Source organism: Canis lupus, chromosome 22 (genome assembly GCF_048164855.1).
Source record: "Canis lupus baileyi chromosome 22, mCanLup2.hap1, whole genome shotgun sequence".
In the NCBI taxonomy this organism is placed as follows: Eukaryota; Metazoa; Chordata; class Mammalia; order Carnivora; family Canidae; genus Canis; species Canis lupus.
Genome location: NC_132859.1, coordinates 23227045 through 23252801, shown reverse-complemented (window position 1 = coordinate 23252801; position 25757 = coordinate 23227045). Strand labels below are relative to the sequence as shown.

Below are 25757 nucleotides of genomic sequence, written 5' to 3'. Positions count from 1 at the left end.
TTGGCTTCTGTGTTGAAAATAGATTGTAGAGGAGAGAGGACAGCAGCTAGGGAACAAGTCAGGGGAATGTTGTAGCAATTCTGGCAAAAAATGATCATGGTTCAAAACAAGGTGGTGGTAGAGAAAAGGAGAAGTCATTGGTTTCTGGATATAGTTTTTGGTAGAACCAATAGGATTTCCTGACAGATTGATAAAGAATGTGAGAAAAAGAGAGGAGTCAAGGAAAATTCCAAGACTTTGGGACTGAGACACTAGAAGAAGAAAGTTTCCATCAACTGAAATGGGGAAGACTGCAGTTAGAATATAGTTTGGGGAAGGAGAGGGCACAAGGGAACTAGGAGTTGACTTATTGAGATTGAAATGCCCATTGAAATGTGTCCAAGGAAATATGTCAAGTATTTGGATATATGAGTCTTGAGTTTGGGGAAGATTTCAAATTGGAAGTCATTAGTGAACAGATAGTTTTTAAAATCATGAGACTGATAAGCTCACATATTCCAACCCAAATACAATTAATTATCTTCTTATCCTTAACCAAATTATCTAATCTCTCTATTTTTTTTTTCATCTCTACAACAATAAGTTTAGGTTAAATAAGTGATTTTCACTTGTGTTCCATGGAGCACTAGAGCTTCTGTAGACAGAGCTGCCAGGATCAGAGATATGTTTGCTCTCCCACTGCCTAAGCCAACAAGCAATTCTTTCTTTCTTTCTTTCTTTCTTTCTTTCTTTCTTTCTTTCTTTCTTTCTTTCTTTCTTTCTTTTTGCAATTCTTTATTTTTACAATGAAGATCAGACATACATTTAGAGATGGTACAACATGATATTTATGATGTATACAGTATCATGGACTAGGGTGTGTGTGTAGGGTAACTTTCCAGATGAAATAATGAATAGCATCTCATGAAAAATAACCCCATATATCTCCCCATGATTGGTCAGCTATCAAAGGGATATGTGCAAATAAAGGTACAGATTGGCAGTAGTACACAGTTATCCTAAAAATGCTTACCATTGTTGACATGTACTCAAAGTTTCCTCTCTAAAAGATATTTGCTAGAAATCAAATCCAGAAACTAAAAGATAATATTCAATTTCTTTTAGACCCAATTAATGATGGTTTTTCCTTTGACCTTGAGACCATAAACAATCGATCATTTTAATTGTATAAAAATGCATGAAGTTATGTTGGGAAAGGACCTTAGAAATACTTCAGTCAAAAAAAAAAAAAAAGTGGAGTGCCTGGGGGCTCAGTAGCTTAAGCATCTAACTTTGGCTCAGGTCATGGTCTCAGGTTCCTGGGGTCCAGCCCTGTGTCAGGCTCCCTGCTCAGTAAGGAATCTGCTTTTCCCTCTCCCTCTGCTCCTCCCCCTACTTGTGGTCTCTTGTCTGTCTCTCTCAAGTAAATAAGTAAATCTTTTATTTATTTAATGTATTTTTTTAAGATTTCATTCATTTATCTGAGAGAGAGAGAGAGAGAGAGAGAGAGCATGAGCGAAGAGGCAGAGGGGAAGGGAGAAGCAGACTCCCTGCTGAGGAGGTAGCCCAACAGGGGGCCAGATCCCAGGACTCCTGAGATCATGACCCAAGCCAAAGGCAGATGCCCAATCAACGGAGCCACCCAGGCACCCCTAAATAAAAAAATCTTTTTAAAAAAGAAAGAAAGATTTCAATTACTCTCCCTTTATAGTGGAGCTGAGGCCCAAAGGTCAAATGTCATGCCAGAACCAGAACCTAGGTCATCTCCTGACTCTAGTCTAGTAATCTTATCAATACACTATGCTGATTTCAAGGTTCCTTCAGAAATGTCACTGAAAGTTTACAATTAAGGCACTGATGATGTATGATCTTCCTATTTTCCTCATCTATTAATTTTACAATCTTTATACTTTCCTAATCCATTAATTTTACATTAATGCTCTTGCAATTTTTCCACAGTTCTAAGAGTCTACCTTGCTGTTGCCTTTTGCCTGGTGTCTGGTGTCCTAGTGGTGCTGCTGTTTACCCTCCTCCGCCACGGGCCCTGCTGGCAGAGAGACCCTTATCGGAACATCTGAACAGATGGCTGAAGGAGGGTGGACACACCCGACTGACCTCCTGTGATGCCTCATTCAAAAGACAGGCTTTCACCGTGTGGACATCACCCCATCCACTCCCTTCTCTTTTAGCCTGTCTGGAGCAGGGTCTGAACTTACAGTGACCCAGGGACTGATGAATGAACCCCAGGTTACTTGGTCAGGTCTCCTGACCTCCTGACTCCTCGTTGTAGTGCAGGCTTCTCATTCGGCTCGAAAGAGGCTCTTTCACAAAGGATAGTTGTATTCTCTGGCATGGATGTTCAGAAAAAAAGAAGAAATCAAACTCCAATCAGCCTTTTGCCTGCAAAGAGCAAAAGGTTACAGTGTGTGACAGAGACATAGATTAAAGAAGACTGGATAATGAGGACAATTAAACTAGAAGTAGTATCATGTAGGATGATTCTTAAGAAGTAAGACCTAATTAGAAGGTATAAATAAATTATTTCTTTAGCCTTTAAGTAGGTGTAATACAAACACGTACACATTCCTGAAAAGAACCTCCTACACAGTGTTTGGTAGCTAACAGATTTTTGTATGTGTATGTATACTAACACACATGCATATACATAACTGTGTTGAAACTGTGTTGACACAGTTTCTGTCATTCTCAGAAACTGTAATATCAACTACTGCAATTATAGCTCAGGTCATTTTCCCCACAACTTCTAAAATGGGGAATAACTAGAGAACCCATGCAGCCATGTTTCTTTTTTTTTTTTTTTTAACGTCTACCATCATCAGACCTAGATATTTTTATAGTTCCAGTTTCTTTATTTCATTTAAAAAGAGATTTACTTTGATGGAAACTCTTCATGACCCATCTCTTAGTCTCAGGAATCTTCCTCTCCCTTTGGACTCCACAACTTTCTCTTGTTAAACTTCAAGCACTTACCTGTACCACTTTCTACATAATTCTTACTGAGCCAAGGCTATTACAAAAAAATAAAAAAAGAAGGGAGTTGTGTTCTCTTGCCTAGCAACTGCTACTGCCTCCCATAACATAAAAGGCACGTAGGCAAGGAAATGCAAGATCTGGTTTCATCCTCAAGCTGGGAAAGGGAAAAAACATCTATAGCAAGTAAGAACAAAGGACAAATTACTGTCTTCCTAAAGTAGCCAGCCATATTAGTAATGAGACCAGAACATCTTATGCTGATAAGTGATGAGATTTGAAAATAGAAGTAGAAAATAGAACCATAAGTAATGGATTTTCTCACTTATTTAACAAGCCTTGATAGAACACCTACTATTTGCTTATTGCTGGCCTAACTGCTAAATTGCACATCCCTAATGTGATTATTAATGTGTTTGGCCCCAACAACAGCCCTTATACAGTTGATAGAATGTAAAAGTAAAAGCTTTCACAACCTTTCCCTAATATTATCTTTTAATACTGTCAATGGCTAAAAGGACCTCTACTTTCTACTGTTTCTGGATTTTTTTTTAATATCCCCCATTTCTCTTCTTCTACCATTTCTTAATTATTGTAAAGAAAGCTCTGACTCCCACCTTAGTGGTTTCTTTTACCTTCCACAGAGCTACTCAGTTAATAAACACTGTAATTGTTTTTCATAGTTCATGTCAGAGTGAAAAATCACAAGTGATAAATGATCTATAATGATAAAGCAGAGAACACAAATGCACTGTAACATTCCTCAGGAAATAAGCTAATCATCCAACTTCAAAAGAAAAATATGCAAATTCTCTCTACTGATAAAAGTGACCTTTTCAGATGGGTCAGGGAAGCTCAGTTGACATGAGGACAAATATTGTTTGAAAGATAACTGCTGGATTGAGATAACTTCTGCTCTGAAATGTATTCCCCACATTTGAATCACTGTAGAGGTCTTTGAACAGGATGAGAATAATGTAGTAATTACCACATCAATGTAGGAAAATGCCCTAACAAAAAATATGATCAGTATATATGTAGAAAATTCTAACAAAGTTGTAGATAGGGAATTCCCAACTAGAATGGCATTGTGTAAAGAAAGTATTAAGAGAATATGAATATAAAAAGAATAACTTATGGTAATAGTAGAGTACAAGCTTTGGAGGCAAACATTTTATTGGAAGTCATTCAACTAACAAAACTTTTTTTTTTTTTAAGATTTTATTTATTTATTCATGAAAGACACAGAGAGAGGCAGAGACACAAGCAGGCTCCATGAAGGGAGCCCTACGTGGGACTCAATCCTGGGTCTCCAGGACCACACCCTGGGCCGAAGGCAGCGCTAAACCGCTGAGCCACCCAGGCTGCCCAACAAACCTCTTTTATATTAGGCATTTCTTCTCCTTGAAGTCAGTGATGTTCCCTATTCTCCCAACTTCCTATTCTCATTCTGTTTCGTTCTAGTACTGCTAGCATTGATCCTTCCTTTATCGCCAGGGAAGTTTTTTGATAAGTGAAAGCCAAAATGATAGTTTTCTCCTTCAAAACGCTATAGAAAATTCATTTGAGTAGTAATGGTTGTGTATTACATTTTGGTGCTTTATTCCAGGACTGTCTAATAGAAACATAATGCAAGCCACAAATGAGGACCACATAAGGGATTTAAAAATTCTAATAGTACATTATATAAAGGTAAAAATAAACATAAAATTAATTCTAATAAAATTTATTTGACCCAGTACACTAAAAAAAGTCACTTCAACATGTAATTAATATTCTTAACATTATTAATGAGGTATTTTTCAGGGTTTTTTGGAGTAAATACTTGAGATCTAATGTGTATTTACCCCTACAGCACATCTCAATTTGGACTAGTTACATGTCAAATTCCAGCAACCATATGTGACTGGAGGCTACCATATTGGGCAATTACAACTAGATGACAAACTTCTTGAAGCAGAAAGAATGTTTTGGTTTGTTGTTTTGTTTTATTTCTAAAGGTTTTTTTTTTAAGATTTTTTTAAAATTTATTTTATCCATGAGAGACACACAGAGAGAGAGAAGCAGAAGCAGGCTCCACAGGGAGCCTGATGTGGGACTCGATCCCATGACTCCAGGATCAAGCCCTGGGCTGAAGGCAGGTGCTAAACCGTTGAGCCACCCAGAGATCCCATTTTGTTTTGTTTTTAATTTGTAAGGTTCACTTTCAAGTGAAGAAATGAAAGTCATCTTTCTTATATGTCTGTATCTTACTGTTTTTGTATATGTGCTGAATTGATCAAGGATTTTTCTGAAATGTTTTATTTGCAGATATGTCTTAACAGCAGCACCCTAGACTTTTTCCAAAACCAAACTATACTAAATGAACTAGTTCTTCTTTAAAATGTCTAAAGAAGGAATCTAACAACACAATTAGAATATAAGTACTGCTAGATTGGGGGATGGATGCCTTTTAAATTTTTTGTTAAATTTTTTAAAAAGATTTTATTTATTTGACAGAGAAAGCATGAGCAAGTGGAGTGGGGAAGGGAGAAGTAGGCTCCCCACCAAGCAGGGAAGCTGATGCAGGGCTCCATCCCAGGACCATGGGATCATGACCTGAGCCAAAGGCAGATTCTTAACTGACTGAGCCAACCAAACATCTCTGAATTTTTTATTAAATTCTTTGTTACAAATAATTGTATTTAAAACAAAAATAAATTCAGGTAATACAGAAGGGTATAAAATACAAGGTAAAAGGCCTTTCTACCCACTTCCATTCATCAGGGGCAATCCTGTCAACAATATCTGCTTTTAGTTCTTCTAGAAACTAGCATGAATTTTATGAGCTATACTTACACTTAGATTTTCTGAAATTTCACACACAATTATAACACATGGTGTCTTCTTTCTTGTAGTATTTTTTTCATTTTCTTGAAGGAATTTTTTAAAGGCTACTTGAACACTAAGCTTTCTGATTCTGACATGTATGTTTTGACCTCCATTTACCCATCAATCAGCAAGGTATACATTTTCAGGTTGAAAATCATTTTGCCCCAGAATGTGAATGCAGTATTTTGTTGTCTTCTAACTGCTGATAAGAAGTCTGATTGGTATCATTCTCATCCAATGTAATTGTTCTTTTTTTCTGAAAAAAAAATTTTATTTTCCTTTTTTTTTCTAAATCTTTTTAAGATATTCTTTTTATCCATGAAGTTCTGAAATTTCACTAGGATGTATGTAGGTGTGGGTATTTGTTTTCTAATTATATGTGGCTTACACATGTCTTTGACTCAAGAAAACCGTATTCTTGAACTTGAATTTCCTGGGTCTATCCTTCAACTTCAAACTTCAAAAAATTACATTTTTTCTACCTTTTAATTTTATTTCTCTGCATTTTAGGAAATTTTATTTTCCAGAACACTAATTTAGTCTTCAGCACATTATTCTTTTTTTTTTCTTCTAAGAATACTTTCCTATTCATTGCTTTTTCCTTTTTTTACAATGGCCACTTCCTATTTTATGATGAAACTTTAAGAATCTGACTTGGAATTTTTTCAAGTTCTCTTCTGCTCCGTAAATTATTTCTGTTTTCTCTGGGCTCAGATGTTTGAATTTATTAACCTTGGACTTTCTCTTTCATCCTCTTTTTCTCAGATTTTCATGAATCATAATCCACAAGTGAAGAAGTCTGTGGATTAGTAGGGATGACTGGTCTTGATTTCCCTATTAGTCATATATATCTGTTTTCCCAACAAATATCCTCTTGAATAACTACATTAAAAGTCTCTTTCACTTGGAATATTACTTAGACATCAAAAAGAATGAAATCTTGCCATTTGTAACAACATAGATGGAGTTAGAGTATATTATGCTAAGTGAAATAAGTCAGTCAGAGAAAGACAAACCATATGATCTCACTCATATGTGGGATTTAAGAAAGAAAACAGATAAACATATGGGAAGGGGGCAAAGAGAAAAGGGAGAGAGGGAAACAAGCGATAAGAGACCCTTAACAAGAACAAAGAGGCTTGATGGAGGGGGATAGGCTAGATGGGTGATAGGTATTATGATGAGCCCTGGGTGTTGAATTCAGAATCACTGAATTCTACTCCAGAAACCAATATTGCACTGTATTTTAACTACCTAAAATTTTTTAAACTTAATAAAAGAATTCTAATTTTGTTTGCTAATTGCAACCTCTTCATCATCTCTGAGTCAGTCTTAATTGATTGTCTTTTTTCCCCAAGTATGGGTTATGTTTTCCTGTTTCTTTGAATATAGAGTAACTTTGGATTGTGTCTTAGACATTGTAGATATGTTGTAGAGACTCTGGATTCTATCATGTTCCTCTACAAACATTTTTTTTTTCTTACGCGGTTAGTTAAATTAGCTAAAATTAAACTGCAGACTGTCTCCCCTACAATGGACAACAGCTCAAATATCACTTCAATTATTTTAACCTAAATTAGGCTACTTGGAGTCTTCCCTCTATATGATTAGTTAAGCTATGGGGGTCAGCCACAGAGTCTGGGGAGAGTTTATATAAATATCTTGGGGTTACTCCTTTCTGGATTTCACTTTGGGGGCATTTCCCTTTCACTTTTAAGAGCTATGGATGCCCCCAAATTCTGTCCTCTGGTAAGACTATGTCTTGTTTTGTTCTCCTGCATTTTAACCATCTATCCCCATGCTCTGCCCTTGCATGGCACAGACTTTAGCCTACACTCGGGTTAAAGGTTGTTCAAACAAACAAACAATAACAAAAAAAGCTAACAGCTATTCCCTTTTTCCAAATGCTGAATTTCCCCCAGAATCTGCCTGCTTTTGATTGCTCCCAAGTACTGTAATTAGTTGTATTTTCTATTTTTCCCAGAGTTTATCGTTTGTATCGGTGAAAGTTAGTCTGATAGGAACATAATGATTGTCAGAAGTGAATGCTGTCATTCTAATGAGAAAGCCTGGTTTCAATTTCTGTGTAAGGATGATAGTTACAGCATCAGGCGCCCAAGTAGTGTTTGTGGGCAGGAAAGTGGCAAGTCAGCCAACAGACATATCAAAAAAATAAATAAGTAAAGAGTCTTTACTTTTGGCTGGGTGACTATTTCAGTGTATACATCTCCTGGGTGGAATGACCTTAACTTTAAAAAGTTTTCCCTCCAAGTCTGTGATAAGTCCTGAGTTATCTCAACATTTATTGTTTCTCCCTCAGGGCACAGCAGCCACACGAGGAGGCCTCCCAAATGAGCACCCTCTTTCCACAAACAGCACTCCTCCAAGATTTTATCTGGGAGGCAGCCACTCCATATATGGAGGAAGGAGTAGGATGTGCAGCTGATGGAGAATGCATTCTTTATGTAGGTATCCTGACAAGTCCTCCACAGTTCCCTAATGCTCTATGTGATGAGCAAAGGTCCAGCCTCCTCTGTGGCTCCCTCAGAAAGAACCACATTCATCTCTTGTGGGTATGACTACAATTTCCCCGTTTTTGACTTCTTCATCAGTTCAATCTTATCTGCTTATCTTTGAAGAATTTTTCGAAATACCTGACCTGCCACTGTCACTCTCTGCAGCACTGTTACGATTTCATTCCTTTTTTACGTATCATCCTTGCGCAGGGGCCATGCTAATCTTCTCTGTATCGTTCCAATTTTAGTATATGTGCTGCCGAAGTGAGCATGATTTCATTCCTTTTTTAAAGAAATATTTTATTTATTTATTTGAGAGAAAGAGAGCGAGACTGCACAAGCAGGAGGAGAGGCAGAGGGAGAGGGAGAAGCGGGCTCCCTAATCAGCAGGGCTTAATCCTAGGATCCTGGGTCACGTGACCTGAGCCAAAGGCAGACACTTGAGCAGACCTGAGCCACCCAGGTGCCCCTCATTCTTATTTTTAACATCTTTTGTGTTACTGCAGGAAAACATTGGGAGGAAAGGAAATTAAGTGCAATGGGTCTTTTTTTCCCTAAACAGGAAACCTTGAGTTTGTTTTTCTCGCAAAAGGGTCTATAAGCGTGTCCATCAAAGTTAAGAAAGTTAGTCAAGCCATTCACTAAAGAAAAAAGGAAAAGAGACATAATGTTATGTATACAATTTAGTCTCACCAACATTTGCTAAGTGCCTGCTCTTAGAATGAAGTAGGGTCACTAGTTTCTCCCATATTTTTCAAAGGGTATCTTAGCTCAAGGAAAGGTTAATTACCATTGTGCCATTATTTGACATAGGGAATACAGTACTGAATTATTTATAGACCCTGCCTTTATAAAGCTCATGGATAAATAATTTCTTTAACTGGGTTTTTCTGTTTTTACTAGCCTATATTATTTTTCCTTCATAATGTCTCAAGGACTTGATCCTTCCTTTATAGTGCTGTCATCAAATTTTGCCCTTCAGTACATGTCTGGTTTTATTTTTTTAATTATTTATTATTTGAGAAAGAGCAATAGAGAGCACAAGCAGAGGGAGAGGCAGAGGGAGAGGAAGAAACAGACTCCCCACTGGGCAGGAAGCCTAATGCGTGGCTCCATCCCAGGACCCGGGGATCATGACCTGAGCGGAAGACAGATGCTTAACCGAGTCACCCAGGTTCCCCATATGCCTGTTTTTAAACCATATGGTTTTCTCATCCTTCCAGTTAATTTTGCACAAAACATTCATATTCCCCTAAAGATAGCTGTAAAGGTCTGGACTGCTTGCCAAGAAGGGGCCTGGTGGGCCACCACAGTATCCTCCAATATGAGAAGCCTGAGAGCTTTGATGGCTGGTAAACCCAGGACTCCAAAAGGCAACCATTCCAAATGGGGACTGACATCACCAGCTTAAATCTGCTGCCTCAGAGTTTTGGGAAGTAAGTTCCCTCCACCCTGGGGTAGTAGTACAGGTAGTTCAGGACTGATTAAAAACTCCAAAGGCCTGGAGTACCCTGGCTGACCTTGGGGGCTGACAAGATGTGTGCCTCATTCATGGGCTGCACACATCTGTGGAGACAGGGCTCTGGAACAGGGCATCTATAGGGGTATGCAGGGTCACAGGAGGGAGTTCTTGGGAGTACAAGCATTTGCCTAATCCAAGCCATAACCTACACAAATGCGCATATTCTTCCGAAGGCAGAGCTGGAGAAATCTGGACTAACTTGCCAGGTTGGTGGTGTGCAGGATGTCCTTGATGGCTGGAGAAGCCGATACCCCATCAAGCAGCTAGTCCAAATTGGGGCTGACTGTTGCCAGTTTAAAGCTGCAGACTCAGAAGGATTTTGGGTGAGTTGGCCTCCCTCCTCCCGGTAGGCTCATTCTGGAACTCCACAGACCTGAAGCGCCCCCTGCAGGCTAAGGCCAGCTGATAAGGTGTGGTTTGCGCATGGGCACACCAGGCAGTTCAGAGTAACTGGGGAACTGGAGTGGGGCAGGTGTAGAGGTAGGCTGGGTCAAAAGAGAAGGCTGTTTCAGGTATCTGGCATCTTCCTAATTCCAGCCTTAACCTACAGAAATGCACATATTCTCCTTGAAGTTAAAAGTGGAGGAATCTGGACTGCCTTGCCAGTATGGGGCCTGGAGGGCTACCAGGGTACCTTCACTAAGAGACACCTGGGAGCCTTGATTCATTGGTATGGACCCTCTCAGGCAACCAGTCCAAATGAGGACTGCCTATGAGCAGTCTAAATTGTCTCCTCAGAAAGAACTTGGGCTGGTGTGCTCCCTCCACCCTTAGAGGCCAGGCAGAGCTTCCGGACTGGTTGGACTCCCCAGGCCAGGAGGGCTCGGGGTTCCCAAGGCAGGCTGCCCAGGTGCATACAGTGCCTGTGTGAGCCACCAGGTAGCAGGGGCCAGACCTGGAAGAAGTCAAGTGTCTGGAGAGGTACGGACTCATGGGAGCAAGCTGTTGGGCGGGGGATACAAGGTATCTGCCTAATTCCAAGTCTTAACCAGTCAAATTCATATACAGGGCATATCTCAGAGATATTGGGGTTCAGTTCCACTTACTGTATTAAAGCAAATACTGCATTAAAGTGAGTCAATTGAAATTTTTGGTTTCCTAGTGCATATAAAAGTTATAATTGGGGCACCTGGGTAGCTGATATTTTTACTAAAAATATTTTTTTTTAAATCTATAAGGATGCTGGTTAAAGATGCAGATTCCCAATCCTCAATCTCAGAAATTCTGATTTAGGAAACTGGAAATATCCTTTTTTAGAGGTAGCACACCTGATTCTGCTGTAGACAGTTCCCAACCTTGTTTTGAGAAATCCTACTCTAAACTATGCAGTAACCCTCAGGTTGAGCAGAACGCTCATCTGCTACCTCAGGTTTATCTACTTCATCAGGAGTCTGTAAAGTAACCCAGAGGTTGAAACTTGCCTTAATTAAATGGACATTGAAAATGCATTTTCAGGGCACCTGGGTGGCTCAGGCAGCTAAGCATCTGCCTTTGGCTCGGGTCATCTTTTTGAAAATGTATTTTCAATAAAAGAATCATAGAAGTCAGAAACAAGCTCACATTTTGAAATGCAGTTTTAGTAAGTCTCACTTGAAGAATAGAGGAAACTAAAGACCTAAAGGCCTATTAAAATTGTGGTTTTGAGAACAGAGATAGCTCCTCAAAAAAAGTCAGCCATTCACAATTTGTGGTTCCAAAAATAACTAATTTTGTTCCTAAATGATTCGAAATATGTTACAGTGATCATATTTTCCAGGCCCAAACATAAGAAAAATAAACTTACAGTGCAATAAAATATTTGAAACAACGACTTCCCTTAAAAAAAACTGGAACAGATAGTAACCTTACCAAAGGTAAGCAAGTAACATACCAAAGAAAATTTAAAGCCAAACTTTATTTTTTTAAATTATTTTTAAAAGATTTTTCTTTCTTTATTTGAGAGCAAGAGAGAGAATATGAGGGAGGAGGGGCAGAGGAAGAAGCAGATTCTCTGCTGAGCCCAGAGTCCAACATGGGGCTCAATCCCTGGATCCTGAGATCATGACCTACTGAGAGCAGATATTTTACCGGCTAAGCCACCTAAGTGCCCCTAAAGCCAAACTTTAATATGTAACTCTGTTGTTGTGTCACAACTAAAACTACTTGTTCCATTTTTTTTACATCTCCCCTATTTATGTTGTACAAAGTAAATCAGACAATAAGATGGATAGGGGAAAATAAAATGTGTATGTCTCTCCTTCAACCTTTAAAAGTATATTTTTTCCTTTTTTCCACTTGTTTGGCAGTGTCTTTTCACATCTATGTCTGATCTACCTATAATCAAATTATTTTAAAATTTTATAGAAGAGGAGCCAGGTCTTTTAAACCAAAATTTTGGGGATGCCTGAATGGCTCCGTGGTTGAGCATCTGCCTTTGACCTAGGATGTGATCCTGCAGTCCCAGGACCCAGTCCCACATCAGGCTCCCTGCAGGGAGCCTGCTTTTCCCTCTGCCTGTGTCTCTGCCTCTCTCTCTCTCTCTGAATAAATAAATAAAAAATCTTTTTTAAAAAATTTAAAAAAATAAACATTTTGGCAAGTACTTCTGTGTTAGGAGTTATTATTCTTGGGGTGGGGTGCCTGGGTGGCTCAGTTGGTTGGGCAGCCAAGTCTTGATTTTGGCTGGGGTTGTGATCTCAGGGTCATGATATCAAGGCCAGCATTGGGTTCTGTGCTAGGTATGGAGCCTGCTTAAGATTTTCTCTCTCCCTCTTTGCCCCCACCCCTCTCTAAAAATAATAATAATAATAATAATAATAATAATAATAAAATTTAAAAAGGAAAAAAGAAGTTATATTTTTAGTGAAGTGACTCTAGAGGAATTTTATTCAATACTATTATTAAACATGGGCAACAAAAGAGAATAAGGTAGTGGAGCCAAATTAGCATGGATTCAAATCTGTGCTCTGCCACTTACTAGCCATATGATCCTGGGCAGGTTATTTAACATTCCCACGCCTCAATTTCCTCATCTGTAAATGGGAGCAATTATAGTACCTACCTTAGAGCATTGTTAAAGGAATAAACAGGTTAATACTTGTAAAGTGCAAGGAACAGTGCCTGGCACATGGTAAACACCATGTAAGTGTTTGTTAAATAAAATATTGAATGAAAAGACAGGGATTTATCATTCTTAGTTGAAAGCATTATAATTTTGAGTTTTATAAAGTACAAAGACATAACCATGAGATGTCATTTTTCGTTAGTTCTCTATATAATCTTGAAAGCAGGGTTTTTTCCCAATCTTTTAAACCACATCTTGAAGTGACACCTATTATTAAAATGATGAAAAGTTTCATTTAATGGAAGAATAAGGAAACTTGAGATCTTAATAAAAATATTACTTTGGGTGGAGATTTATTTCTGAGAGAATATAATGTTCTTAATATTCTCTGGAAAAATCAAAGCACCTAGATTTTAGCACAAGGTCAACTGTAATAGAATGCTTAGAAAATAAAAGTTATTAGGGACACCTCGGTGGCTCAGCAGTTAAGCATCTGCCTTCAGCTCAGGGTGTGATCCTGGGGTCCCAGGATCAAGTCCCACATCGGGCTCCCTACATGGAGCCTGCTTCTCCCTCTGCCTATGTTTCTGCCTCTCTCTCTCTCTTGTTCTCGCTCTCTCTCTCTCATGAATAAATAAATAAAATCTTTAAAAAATAAAAGTCATTAAAACATGAACAAAGATTCCACAGCAAAGCCAGCTTAAGTTATTACCAATTCAATGTAAAGGTAGATGCTACAAACAAGCAAAAACCAAACAAATGATTGGTTTTCTTAAAATTTGTTATCTTGTTAATGATAGAGTAATTTCAAGTAGACTAATATTGAATATAGGTGGATAAGTGGTAGATATCTTTCTTTCTTTAATGTCTCACTGTAAGTTAACTTCTTTCTTATAGAAATAAATTACCTCCTCTGTGCCCAGGCTTCAATGACCTCAATGAAACAGATATGACAATGTCTCCAAAATTGAACAGACTGTTGATGAATGAAGGCCCATCAGTAAGTAGGTGATTTCAAGCAGGATGTAGTCATCCCAACGATCAGACAACGAAGCAGCTTTTCCAGGTCGCGTTTGCATTCTCTCTCCAGTAAGTCAACAGAAAATCATGAATGGTTCTTTCTCACAGCATGTAAATCCTGAATGGAGTAGCTATGAAGTTACTAAAACAGTCACTTTAATTTCTTTTTCCTTTCCACACACATCATCTTCCTTGCTTCTTGAGGGTGACATTCAGTTCAGATCATTTATCATGTAAAAATTACCTCCCTTGGTTTTTTTAAAGGGTGACAGAGACAAATGGAGATGAGAAAAGCATTTAAAATGTTTTTAATGCAATGACGTTTCCAAACATAAGACATTAAGAAGCTGTTATTTTCATAATCAAACATTTTACACACACACACACACACACACACACACACACACACACATATAAATGCAATTCCTGAGAAGTTAATCCTTGTTAAAATGTCAAAAAGTACCTGTATGAATAGGAATTTGTAAACTCAGAACACCCTAGTTTCACTAAAGCAATTGATGAAACATTACTGTGTTCAACAAAGAAATTTCATACATTCATTTAACAAAGACTCATATGGCACTTACTATGTGCTAGTCCTGTGAGGTAGATACAAATAGTAATATCATGGCCATTTTACAGATGGGGAGACTGAGGCTAAGTAATCTGCCTACAGTCACAAAGCTGGAATGTGCCAAGGATGGCGTCTGAGCCCAAGATGTCTTCTTCTAGACAGCGCACTTTTAAACTGCTAAACCACACTATCTTCTTCCTTTGGGGAAAAGTCCTCAGGTAAGATTCTCAGAAAATCACATCACATTCTTATTTTATTTTGTTGTTGTTTTTGCTATCCAAAATGTCTCACTTGTGTGATGTTAATGCCTAAAGAAAATGACCACTAAGATGATATGTGAGTCCCCTTCAAGTAGAATGTCATTTTATTTTGAAAATTTCAAATTTGATGTCTCCTAATGAAATTAAGTTGGGTGGTTTTTTTTAATTTTTAAACTTTATTTAGGATAATAACATTCCTATCTGGCCATTTCAAAATCCCTGAAATATTTAGGAAGTAGCTCTCTATTCACAAAATATGTAATTCTCTTAATTAACTGGGACCTGCTACAATTACATAGACATAACCTTAAAGTAGTTTTTATGTAGATGCAATAGGATATGGAAACAAAATTTGATATTTTCACAATTTTATGAATGACATTTTGGGGCTAAGATATTCAAGTTAACAATCTAATATGTTGATAATCAGATATTTGTTAATAACTCAGCTCTCCCTTAGCTCTACTTAACAAAAAATTAGTGCTGAGAACTCTGAGTTGTCAGATCTCCCCCTCACTTTCGTGCTGCAAAATAAGTGTCAAATTATATCATCACAACTGAAGAGCTGATTAGTATTGAAAGTCCATTATAAGCTTCTCAAGGAGTGCTAAACCTTGACAAAGAAAGAAAAAGAAAAGAAAGAGAAAGAAAGATCCCAGAAAACCAGAGCACATAAACCAGAGCACATGACAATAAAGTTAGTCAACCGAGTGAGAATTTACATTTACCAAATTAGCACAATAGTTTTGTAGACCAGTGTTTTGTAGACTATAATTAGTGATCCTTTTCAGGGAAACATGCTGAAATGAAAATGTTACTGCTTGCCCCATTAAAGATACATTATCCTTTTGGAAGGCAGATATAGATTCTAAATATGTTGCCCATTTTTTGAGTGGTCAAACATAAAATAAATTAATGCAAAGAATTGCTGGCACTGGATGCTGGTCGAGTGACTATGAATAAGTGACTCCATTTTTTTTCCCTTTTTCTTTTCTTTCTTTCTTTCTTTCTTTCTTTCTTTCTTTCTTTCTTTCTTTCTTTCTTTTTGAAAGGGGAAGGGCAGAGGGAGAGGGAGAGAGATTTTAAGTAGGCTCCACACGTTCAGCTCGGAGCCTAACTCAGGGCTCGATCTCACAACCCTGAGATCATAACCTGAGCCAAAATCAAGAGTCAGAAGCTTAACCCATTGAGCCATCCAGGCATCCCTAAGTGACTCCATTTCTGTATTCCTCTTTCCATTGTAAACTCTTGGATTTGCAACTCCTGCATGCCAACTTCAAGCATTTTAGCTTCATCTTCACTATTTGGGCATTAGATATAGCATTTACAGCCTAATGTATCTTTTAATTAACCTCTTTTAAAATATTATACTATCCTTTGTGTGAACCCAGAAATGCTAGCTATAAACATTCTATATGCATTAAGCCAAATATAAACTACTATAATTATACAAAGTTGATATGCACACTATGCATATGCATATGTATCTATATATATATGTGTGCATGTGGCACATATATATTTTAGGAATCATTTAAATAATTCAGAAGTCACTGAGAGTATCTCAAGAGAGATCTATTTGGGAGCACCTGGATGGCTCAGTCAACTAAGCCACCAACTCTTGATTTCGGCTCAGGTCATGATCTCAGGGTCCTGGGATCAAGCCCCCATTGGGTTCTGTGCTCAACATGGAGTCTGCTTGAGATTCTCTCTCTCCCTCTACCCCTCCCCCCCGGTTCATGTGCTCATTTGCTCTCTCTCTCTCAAATAAATAAATCTTTAGGAAAAAAAAGAAGTTCTGGGAAAAAAAAAAGAGAGAGAGAGATCCATTTGGACTTCAGTGGGAACTATGTGTGCCAAACAATGTTTCAAATGTAAACTCATCTAAATCTCATTATACTTCTATGGGGGGGGGTACTATTTTATTCCTAGTTTACAAACGTGTAAATTAAGGCACAGATTAAGTCACATGCCCTAGTCTCATAGCAGGTCCTGTGGTGGAGCCAGATTTCAGTTATGACAGGTTGATTTCAGAGCCTGTGCTCACAACCGTGATGCAATAGCACTCCTCTGAGTCTGTCTCCAGACCCAGTCCAAGTGTTCATATGTACAGAGATTGCTTCCAGCACAACTACACTATTTTAACTTTCATTTCCATTATCTTCTCTAATCCTCTTATACTCTTCTCTGGAGAGAGTGTAACCTCTGAAAATCTTTGGGAACCAATCCAGGAGTCAGCATTTGGGAAGGATCCTGGGGCTAAATTGAGATCTTGAAAACCAGGCTGGTTATCTTAGGAATCATAGGCCAGGGTCACCTGGGTGGCCTAGTCACTTAAGCGTTGGAGTCTTGGTTTCAACCCAGTGGAAACCAAGAGTGGGTTCTGAGATTGAGCCCCAGAGCCTCGTGACGGGCTCCTTTCTCAGAGGGGAGATTATTTGAAGATTCTCTCCTTCTGCCCCTCCCCAAACTCATGCACTGGCTTGCATGCTCTCCCCCTCTCTCACTCCTTCTAAAATAAATAAATATATATTTTAGATTTTTAAAATTTATTTATTCATGAGAGACACGGAGAGAGGCAAAGACATGTGCAGAGGGAGAAGCAGGCTCTGCGCAGGGAGCCTGATGCAGGACTCAGTCTCGGGACTCCAGTATTATGCCCTGAGCCGAAGGCAGATGCTCAACTGCTGAGCAATCCAGGCATCCCTAAATAAATAAATCTTAAAAAAAAAAAAGAATCATAGGGCATTTATTGGACAAAATACTTTGATTTCATGATATTACTCCCTGTAGTTCTTTAATGACAGCCAAATGCTATGCAAATCTCCATATGTCAATAATAATTCCAGAGTCCCTTTTTTGTCTGCATATCAATTTGCCAATTAATGTGAAGGATTCAAAAGACATGTGAAACATGGTCATGGTCCTCCATTCTATCTGTTACTCTCTAAAAATTTCCCCAAATTTCAGTGGCTTGAAACAGGTATTTTATTTTGCCCACAATTTTATAGGTCAGGGATTTTGGAATAGTTCAGAGGAGCAACTCACCTCTGATCAACATGGCATCAAGTAGGGTGGCTAAGACTAAAGGATCCACTTCCAAGAAGGCTTCTTCACCCTCTCTCCACTTGCAATTTCATGCTCCAGGGTCTCTTCATAGGGCTCAGTTAGGTTTTCACAGCATGGTGGTCTAGGTTAATTGTACTTCTTACATGGTGTCTTGCTTCTATGAGGAATAAAATAGAGGCTGACAGATCAGTTAAGGCCTGTACTCAGATGGTTATAGCATCACTTCTCACACATTCTCTTGGTCAAAGCTGTCACAAGAGGATTCAAGGGAGTGGAGAAACCTCTTGATGGGAGAGTGTCAATGTCGTATGCTGAAAGAGCATGTAGGGGCAGGAAAACAGCTGCCACCATCTCAGGAGCACACAGTCTGCCAGACCTCAAAGAGCTTTTACTCTAAGTCAGAGATTCATAAATAAGAGTCCCTGCATAAAATTCAGGAGGTCTCCAAAAGACAGCCGACAGAGTGGAAGAAGATATTTGCAAATGTCTTATCAGATAAAGGGCTAGTATCCAAAACCTATTATAAAGAACTTATCAAACTCAACACCCAAAAGACAAATAATCCAATCAAGAAAAGGCCAGAAAACATAAACAGATAGTTCTCCAAAGAAGAACTACAAATGGCCAATAGGCACATGAGAAAACGCTCAACTTCATTCAGCATCAGGGAAATACAAATCAAAACCACATTGAGATACCATCTCACAACCAGTCAGAATGGCTAAAACTAACAAATCAGGAGATGACAGATATTGGTGAGGATGCCAAGAAAGGGGAACCGTTTTGCATTGTTGGTGGGAATGCAAGCTGGTGCAGCCACTCTGGAAAATAGTGTGAAAGCCCCTCAAAAAGTTGAAAATAGAGCTACCCTCTATTTTACAGCAATTGCTCCAGTATCATGAGAGAACCTAAGCCAGAACTATCCAGGGTAAATACTCCTGGGTATTTACCCCAAGGAAACAAATGTAGTGATCTGAAGGGCACCTGCACCCCAATGTTTATAGCAGCAGTGTCCACAATAGCCAAAGCATGGAAAGAGCCCAGATGCCCACTGACAGATGAATGGATAAAGAAGATGTGGTAAATATATACAATGGAATACTAATCAGCCATCAAAAAAATAAAATCTTGCCATTTGCAATGATATGGATAGTACTAGAGGGTATTATGCTAAATGATATAAGTCTGTCAGAGAAAGATAATTACCATATGATCTCATCCATATGTGGAATTTAAGAAACAAAATAGAGGATCATAGGGGAAAAGAGGGAAAAATAAGACAAAATTAGAGAGAGAGACAAACCATAAAAGACTCCTAATCATAGGAAACAAATTGAGGATTGCTGGAGGGGAAGGGATTGGGGGGGATGGGGTAATTGGATAATGGGCATTAAGGAGGGCACAAGATGTAATGAGCACTGAGTGTTACATAAGACTGATGAATCACTGGCCTCTACTTCTGAAACTAATAATGCACTGTATGTTAATCGAATTTAAATTTAAACATTTTTAGCTTTAAATTTTTAAAAAGTAAATTAAATAAAACCTCAAAAAAGAGTTAATATCATTGGAATAACATGTAGTTCCTAAAAACAAGAAGTGTGTAAGCTCTGTTAATAGAAATATGTATAAACTGGGGGGGGGAGCTGAACACAAAATATGATGCAAATACTGGTTATAACTTGTAGTAGTCTCTAAGATGGCCCCCAGTGATCCTCACCTCCTAGTATTTATGCCCATTCTCTCACACATTTCATCAGGGTTGGTCTGTATGACAAATGGAATATGGGGGAAGTAATAGTGTATGACTTATAGGGCTAAGTCATAAAAAACCATGGTGCTTCTACTTTTCTCTCTCTTGGATTTCCCAGTCTGGAGGAGCCAGCCACCATGTTGTAAAGGTATTCAGGGGCCTTTGGAGAGCCCACATGGAAAGCTGAGACTTCCTTCCAACAACCAGCATCAACTCACCAGCCATTGAGTGAGCCATTTGGGAGGTGGGTTCTCAGTTGCAGTCAAGCCTTTGGTTGACTGCTGCCCCAGCCTACATCTCAACTCCAGTATCATGAGAGAACCTAAGCCAGAACTATCCAATTAAACCACTCTCAAATTCCTAAACTGCAGAAACCGTTAGATAATAAATGTATGTTATTTGTTTAAAAAAATTCATGTGGTCTTTGAACTTAGAGGAAGAAAACTATATTTTTATTTTCCCTAGTCTCTTACTAAACTTTAGAATTTTTTGTCCATTTTGAATATAAGCACAAATTACAGTACTTACAGCAACACTCGTGATTTTGTTACCAACAGAAATCACATATATTTTTATAGCACATTGGGTTGTTATAAATATCTCAAAATATCACTTCTACTCATCACTATTTTGAAATTATAGTGGCTATAAAATCCTCCAATATATCTTACTTAAAGTGTTAATAAAAAAGTGATACAGGGCCGCCTGGATACGTGGCTCAGTCTGTTAAACATACAACTCTTAAATTTGCCTCAGGTCATGATCACAGGATTCTGAGATGAAACTCTATGTAGGGCTCAGCGCTGGGTGTAGAACCTACTTAAGAGTTTTTCTCTCCAGGGCACCTGGTGGCTCAGTCAGTTAAGCATCTGCCTTTGGCTCAGTTCATGATCCTAGGGTCCTGGGATTGAGCTCTGGGTCAGTCTCCCTGCTCAGTGGGGAGTCTGCTTCTCCCTCTGCCCACTTTCCCCCACTTGTGCTGTCTCTATCTCTCTTTCACTCTCTCAAATAAATAAATAAAATCTTTTTTTTTAGGGGAAACCTAAAGCTCAGTGGTTGAGCATCTGCCTTTGGCTCAGAGCATGATCCCGGAGTCCTGGAATCGAGTTCCACATCAGGCTTCCTGCATGGAGCGTGCTTCTCCCTCTGCCTGTGTCTCTGCCTCTCTCTCTCTCTCTCTCTCTCTCTCTGTGTGTGTGTGTGTGTGTCTCATGAATAAATAAATAAAATCTTAAAAAAGAAAAACTTTTTTTTAAAAAGGAGGAGTCTCTCTCTCTGCCCCTTCCCTCTTCTCTCCCTCTCTAAAAAAAAGAAAAGAAGAAGCAGCAATATTTTACTCTATTACAATTTTGGTTTTTAGCATTTTGATAACTACATTTCAATTTAAAAGGTCTCTTTCTTAATCATATATATTTAATTTTAAACATTTAAAAACATTACTCTGGAAAGGGGTCTATAGACTGCACCAAAAAGCCAGAGGGTTTCATAGTCCAAATAAAACCTTAAGAATTCCTACCTTGAATGAAGATCAAAGCATTAAACATATAAATGCAAAATAATTAGAGAAACCCTACCTAATGGTATAATCTAATGTTGAATGTTGTAGTATAGGCTTTAAGTACTACAGGATTTCTTCCTCCTGATGTTACAGTTTGATTCAAGATACTACATTTTTTGATGATTTTTGACAGTTGTACATAATGTAATTATGACCACAGGAGGAATTAAAACAAAACAAAAACTTCAACAGTGGCAGATCTTCAAGAAATTTCTTAACTTCAAGCATCTAGAGAGTATCCTAAGGTTCCAGAGAGGAAAAAATATGGCCTACAAGGGAACAAGACTATGATTTCATCTTAGAATCCTCTGAGAAAAATAATTATGAACTTATTCTATTCTTAGTAAACATGTTAATCAAGTGAGAAGGAAAAATAAAGTCACTTTCAGACATGTAAAAATTCAAAAGGTTTATTTCTTATGCATCATTTCAAGAAAATTGTTTGAAGATGTTCTCAGCCTTAACAAGAATAAAATCCAAGAAAGGTAAAATTTTGAGCTCTAAGAACACTGGCTTCAACCCAAGACCATGGTAAAAGGAAGTCAGGATGACAGGCTGGCATCCAGCCCGGAGTGTTCTCTGGTCCAGATTGGAATAAGAAGGCAGAAGTTTCTGGGAAATGTATCTTCAGTAATTATATTGCATCTCTTACCATGGATGGAATATATTTAGGAAATTAGATAATGTTAGTGACTTGATGAAGACATATGACTAAAAAAGTAAAATAAAGACAATTTGGAATCATAGAAAAATGAACCATAATAATGCAATCACAATAATGGAAATACTGTGTATTGATATTATCAGCTTTAGATTCAACCAATAGATCATGCAATAATTAATTATGATTACAGAAGAGATCATGAAAGTTCTCAAATTTGGAGGAGCTTACAGGTAGAAAAGTGGAAAAAGAGGCAGAGGGATGGAGTCCTCACTTACTCATGCTATTAATAATAGCTAACACTGAGTACTTATAAGCTCATCCTAAGAAATAATCATGAATTAATTCATCTAATTTCCAACGATGAGGACACTGAAGCAAAAAGGAGTACTGAACTTTCTATCATTTGTTGTTTCTTACTTCATGGGAAGTTAAAAAGGTACAAGAGATATTTTGTGATGGATCAAGAAAATAGATTTATATGTATTATTTCTAGAAACCATAATGTATCTATCAAAGGCATAATGGCACAAAAATGGATATGTATATGACAGTGGTGGTTTTTATAACTTCATAGGAATTAAATCAGTTTTGTACAGACTCATGGATAACCCAATGAGGAGAAAAAGAATATAAAATCCAGAAATATGCACAAATGACATATAAATTGATACATGACACAAGTGGTATTTCAGTGAAGAAAAGACAAGGCTAAGAAACTGGCTAGCTATTTAGAAAGAATATGAGAAATAATTTTCAAATGAAAACATATTTTTAAGTGAAATAATATATACTATACCAAGAAAACATATAAGATTATATAGATATATGTATGTGTGTGTGTGTATATATATATAATTTGGGCAATAGGAAAGGTTTTTTAAAGGCTTTTTAAAACTTTGAAGTGATAATCTATGAGATTAATAAACTTAAGTACATGCATATGTATTAAAAATTAGAGCATGGGACAAAATAACATAAAGTCAACAACAAATAACAAACCTGGAAAGAAAATGGCAACATGACTGATAGTGGGCTTTTTTTCCTTCCTTTGCAGAAAAGGAGCTCTTAGAAATTAATTAGAGGGGGGACGCCTGGGTGGCTCAGTGGTTGAGCATCTGCCTTCGCCTCAGGGCATGATCCCAGAGTCCCGGGATCAAGTCCCAGGATGGAGTCCCACATCTCAGGGAGCCTGCTTCTCCCTCAGCCTCTGTCTCTGCCTCTCTCTCTGTGTCTCTCATGAATAAATAAATAAGAATCTTAAAAAAAAAAAAAGATTTCGCAGTTGAACCAACATTAACCCTTCTGAGAGCACTTTTAGTGATTTGGCAGGATAAAGAACAAATCAGTGGAATGATAAACTAATGGGGGTATGGAAGTTAAAGTAAAGAATGTAAAGAGAAAAAAAGGTAGGGAACTGGACAAGACTTGAGGTCCTTGGGTCAAAGGAAGAAAGAATCAGCCCAAGAAACATTTCAAGCTATAAAAAGAGGAGCTGGATTAAAAAAGTCAAGTGGTTGAAACTCCTGGGTGGCTCAGCGTTAAGCATCTGCCTTTGGCTTAGGGCATGATCCTGGAGTCGCAGGATCAAGCCCACATCGGGCTCCCTGCATGGAGCCTGCTTCTCCCCTGCCTATGGCTCTGCCTCTGTGTGTGTGTGTGTGTCTCTCATGAATAAATACAATCTTTAAAGAAAAAAAAAAGTCAATGTTTAATTGTGAATTTCAAGCTGGAAAAAAGAGGTAGTGGGAAAAATGTGGCGCTGACACCCAGAAGGAAGATGGAGAGACCAATGGGATCTGACGTTTTATGAGGCAGAAGTATGGGCATGAAAGAGCAACTGGGATTTTAGACTTTGATTTCTTAGATGGATCAAATTCCCCTATACAATATGTGACCCTTTGGTGGGTAACTGAACTGGAGAGTAGTCATTGGAGTTGAATTTGGGCAAGATTAATATTTTGGATGGACCACCTACAACACCACTGAAAGTCTAGATGATAGAAGCAGCTGAGAAGCATAAGGGATTGAGACCCAACAGTGGATATCATCAGAATGGCCAACAAGATGACATTGAGGAAGCCGCTGTTAGCAGGCATAGTGAAGGAATATTTGTGGGAGCGGAGCAGGAGTGAGGACCCTAGGCTTTGCAAGGTCATCAGTCTAGAATGTCAGAGCTGGAAATGAACTGAAGAACTTCAAGTTTCCCAGTAATTAACAGATCTACTTATAATATCTATTTCATAAAGCTGTCATGACAATCCAATGAGATGATATATGTAAATAGCCTGGTGCAGCGGTAGCCAGCATTATAATTAGCATAATTAGTCTTTTTTTTTTTAATTTTTATTTATTTATGATAGTTACAGAGAGAGAGAGAGGCAGAGACACAGGCAGAGGGAGAAGCAGGCTCCATGCACCGGGAGCCCGATGTGGGATTCGATCCTGGGTCTCCAGGATCGCGCCCTGGGCCAAAGGCAGGCGCCAAACCGCTGGGCCACCCAGGGATCCCCATAATTAGTCTTATTAGGTATTCCTGGGAGCAGAAAGGAAACACATGTAATTAATCACACCTCACATTTTCATTTGGGAGATGGAAATACTGGAAAGCAGACTAAGGGACCTGCTAAGTCATGCCATGATTCTGTGATAGAAATTCTAGAGTCTGGAACTGGTTCCTTACTCCCAACTGAATTAGTTCATTGCGGGGGGGGGGGGGGGGGGGGGGGGGGGGGCATTTTCAAAAACTCTACATGCATATGGGCAAACAAATCTGTGTTCGGTTTCACATGGGCAACAGAAAATATCATAACAAATCCCATGAGTAAAATAAAATGAGTCCTTGAATAATTTTAGGAAATATAGTACACAACTATATGAAAGGAAAATATAGCTCAAAATTGTTTTATTGGTCAGTTTATCACCTTGATATAAAATACACTAACGGAAACTTAAAAATAACATGTCTTTTGAATTTTTATGAATTTCAGTGAAATGTAGTTACAATTTGTAGTTATATAGATGAATAGATTGGTGGAATAAAGTTCTATATACTCATATATGTCCATTGATGAAACTTTTTATTATTAATCTGTTAAATTTTTTAATTCAGTTTGAACTCAGTTTGAATTCAGTTTGAATTAAGTTTCTGAACTCAGAATTGCAATTATATTTTTGTATTAATAGACCTATTTCATGGTTCCAGTTGTATATGATATAGATAAATACCAGTTGATAGCTCAACAACAATCATTTCTTTTTTAAAGCATAAAACTATAGTATTCAACCATAGAAGACTTTTTTTCTTAGGCTCACTCAGTAGCTGTGTTTTTGGTAGAACAAGATAAAAAACTGAGCAAAAGTTGATGATTCTGATTAGAAGGGTGGAATTTGGCTCCAACCGCCTTCTTTTCTTCGAGGGATTTTTAAAGATTTTATTTCTTTATCTGAAAGAGGGAGAGAGGTGCATGAGTGGGGGGGAAGCGGCAGGAGGGAGAGGAAGAAGCAGTCTCTCTGCCAAGCAGGGAGCCTGACATGGGGCTCCATCCCAAGACCCCAGTTCATGACCTGAGCCAAAGGCAGATGCTTAATCAACTGAGCCACCCAGGCACCCCCTTCAAGTACTTTTTAAAGGAAAGGGACGTTAAAATCTTTTTTTCATTTTTTTCTTTTAAATTTCATTTTCAGTAAAATTCGCCTTTTCCCTTTTGGTGTACAGTTGTATGAACTTTAACACATACGTAGATCCATGTATCCATCTCACACTCAAGGTACAAAACAGTTTCTTCCCCCCAAGAAATCCTTTGAGTGATCTCTTAATGATCACTCCTCCTCCCTGCCTATAATTCCCTGCGAATTTCTAATCTGGTTTTTTCATCTTTGTGGTTTTGTCTTTTGGAGACAGTCATATAAATGAGATCACACAGTTCGCAATCTTTTG

The 25757-nt window shown here is 38.2% G+C and overlaps 1 protein-coding gene and 1 non-coding gene across 9 annotated transcripts in view; one reads left to right on the top strand and one right to left on the bottom strand.

Annotated features, from left to right (window-relative positions):
• Nucleotides 1–20823, top strand: part of ACP3 (acid phosphatase 3) — a 59314-nt gene extending 38491 nt beyond the window's left edge. The window contains exons 11-14 of one of the 8 annotated variants that reach the window (XR_012014924.1): nt 13820–14011; nt 14585–14734; nt 19717–19842; nt 20634–20823. Coding sequence is in view for 3 of the 8 variants with exons in the window: in XM_072792764.1 (XP_072648865.1) it covers nt 1939–2057 (119 nt within the window). In the remaining 5 variants the exon portion in view is untranslated. Of the gene's footprint in view, nt 1–1938; nt 7143–8161; nt 8307–13819; nt 14012–14584; nt 14735–19716; nt 19843–20633 lie in introns of those variants that run through there. The other 7 variants (XR_012014925.1, XR_012014922.1, XR_012014923.1 and 4 more) reach the window with 7 other exon arrangements.
• On the bottom strand, nt 8523–8629 carry LOC140614551 (U6 spliceosomal RNA). Its single transcript, XR_012015389.1, has one exon. It is a non-coding gene; the product is annotated as a U6 spliceosomal RNA (small nuclear RNA).
• Nucleotides 20824–25757: the final 4934 nt, after the last annotated feature.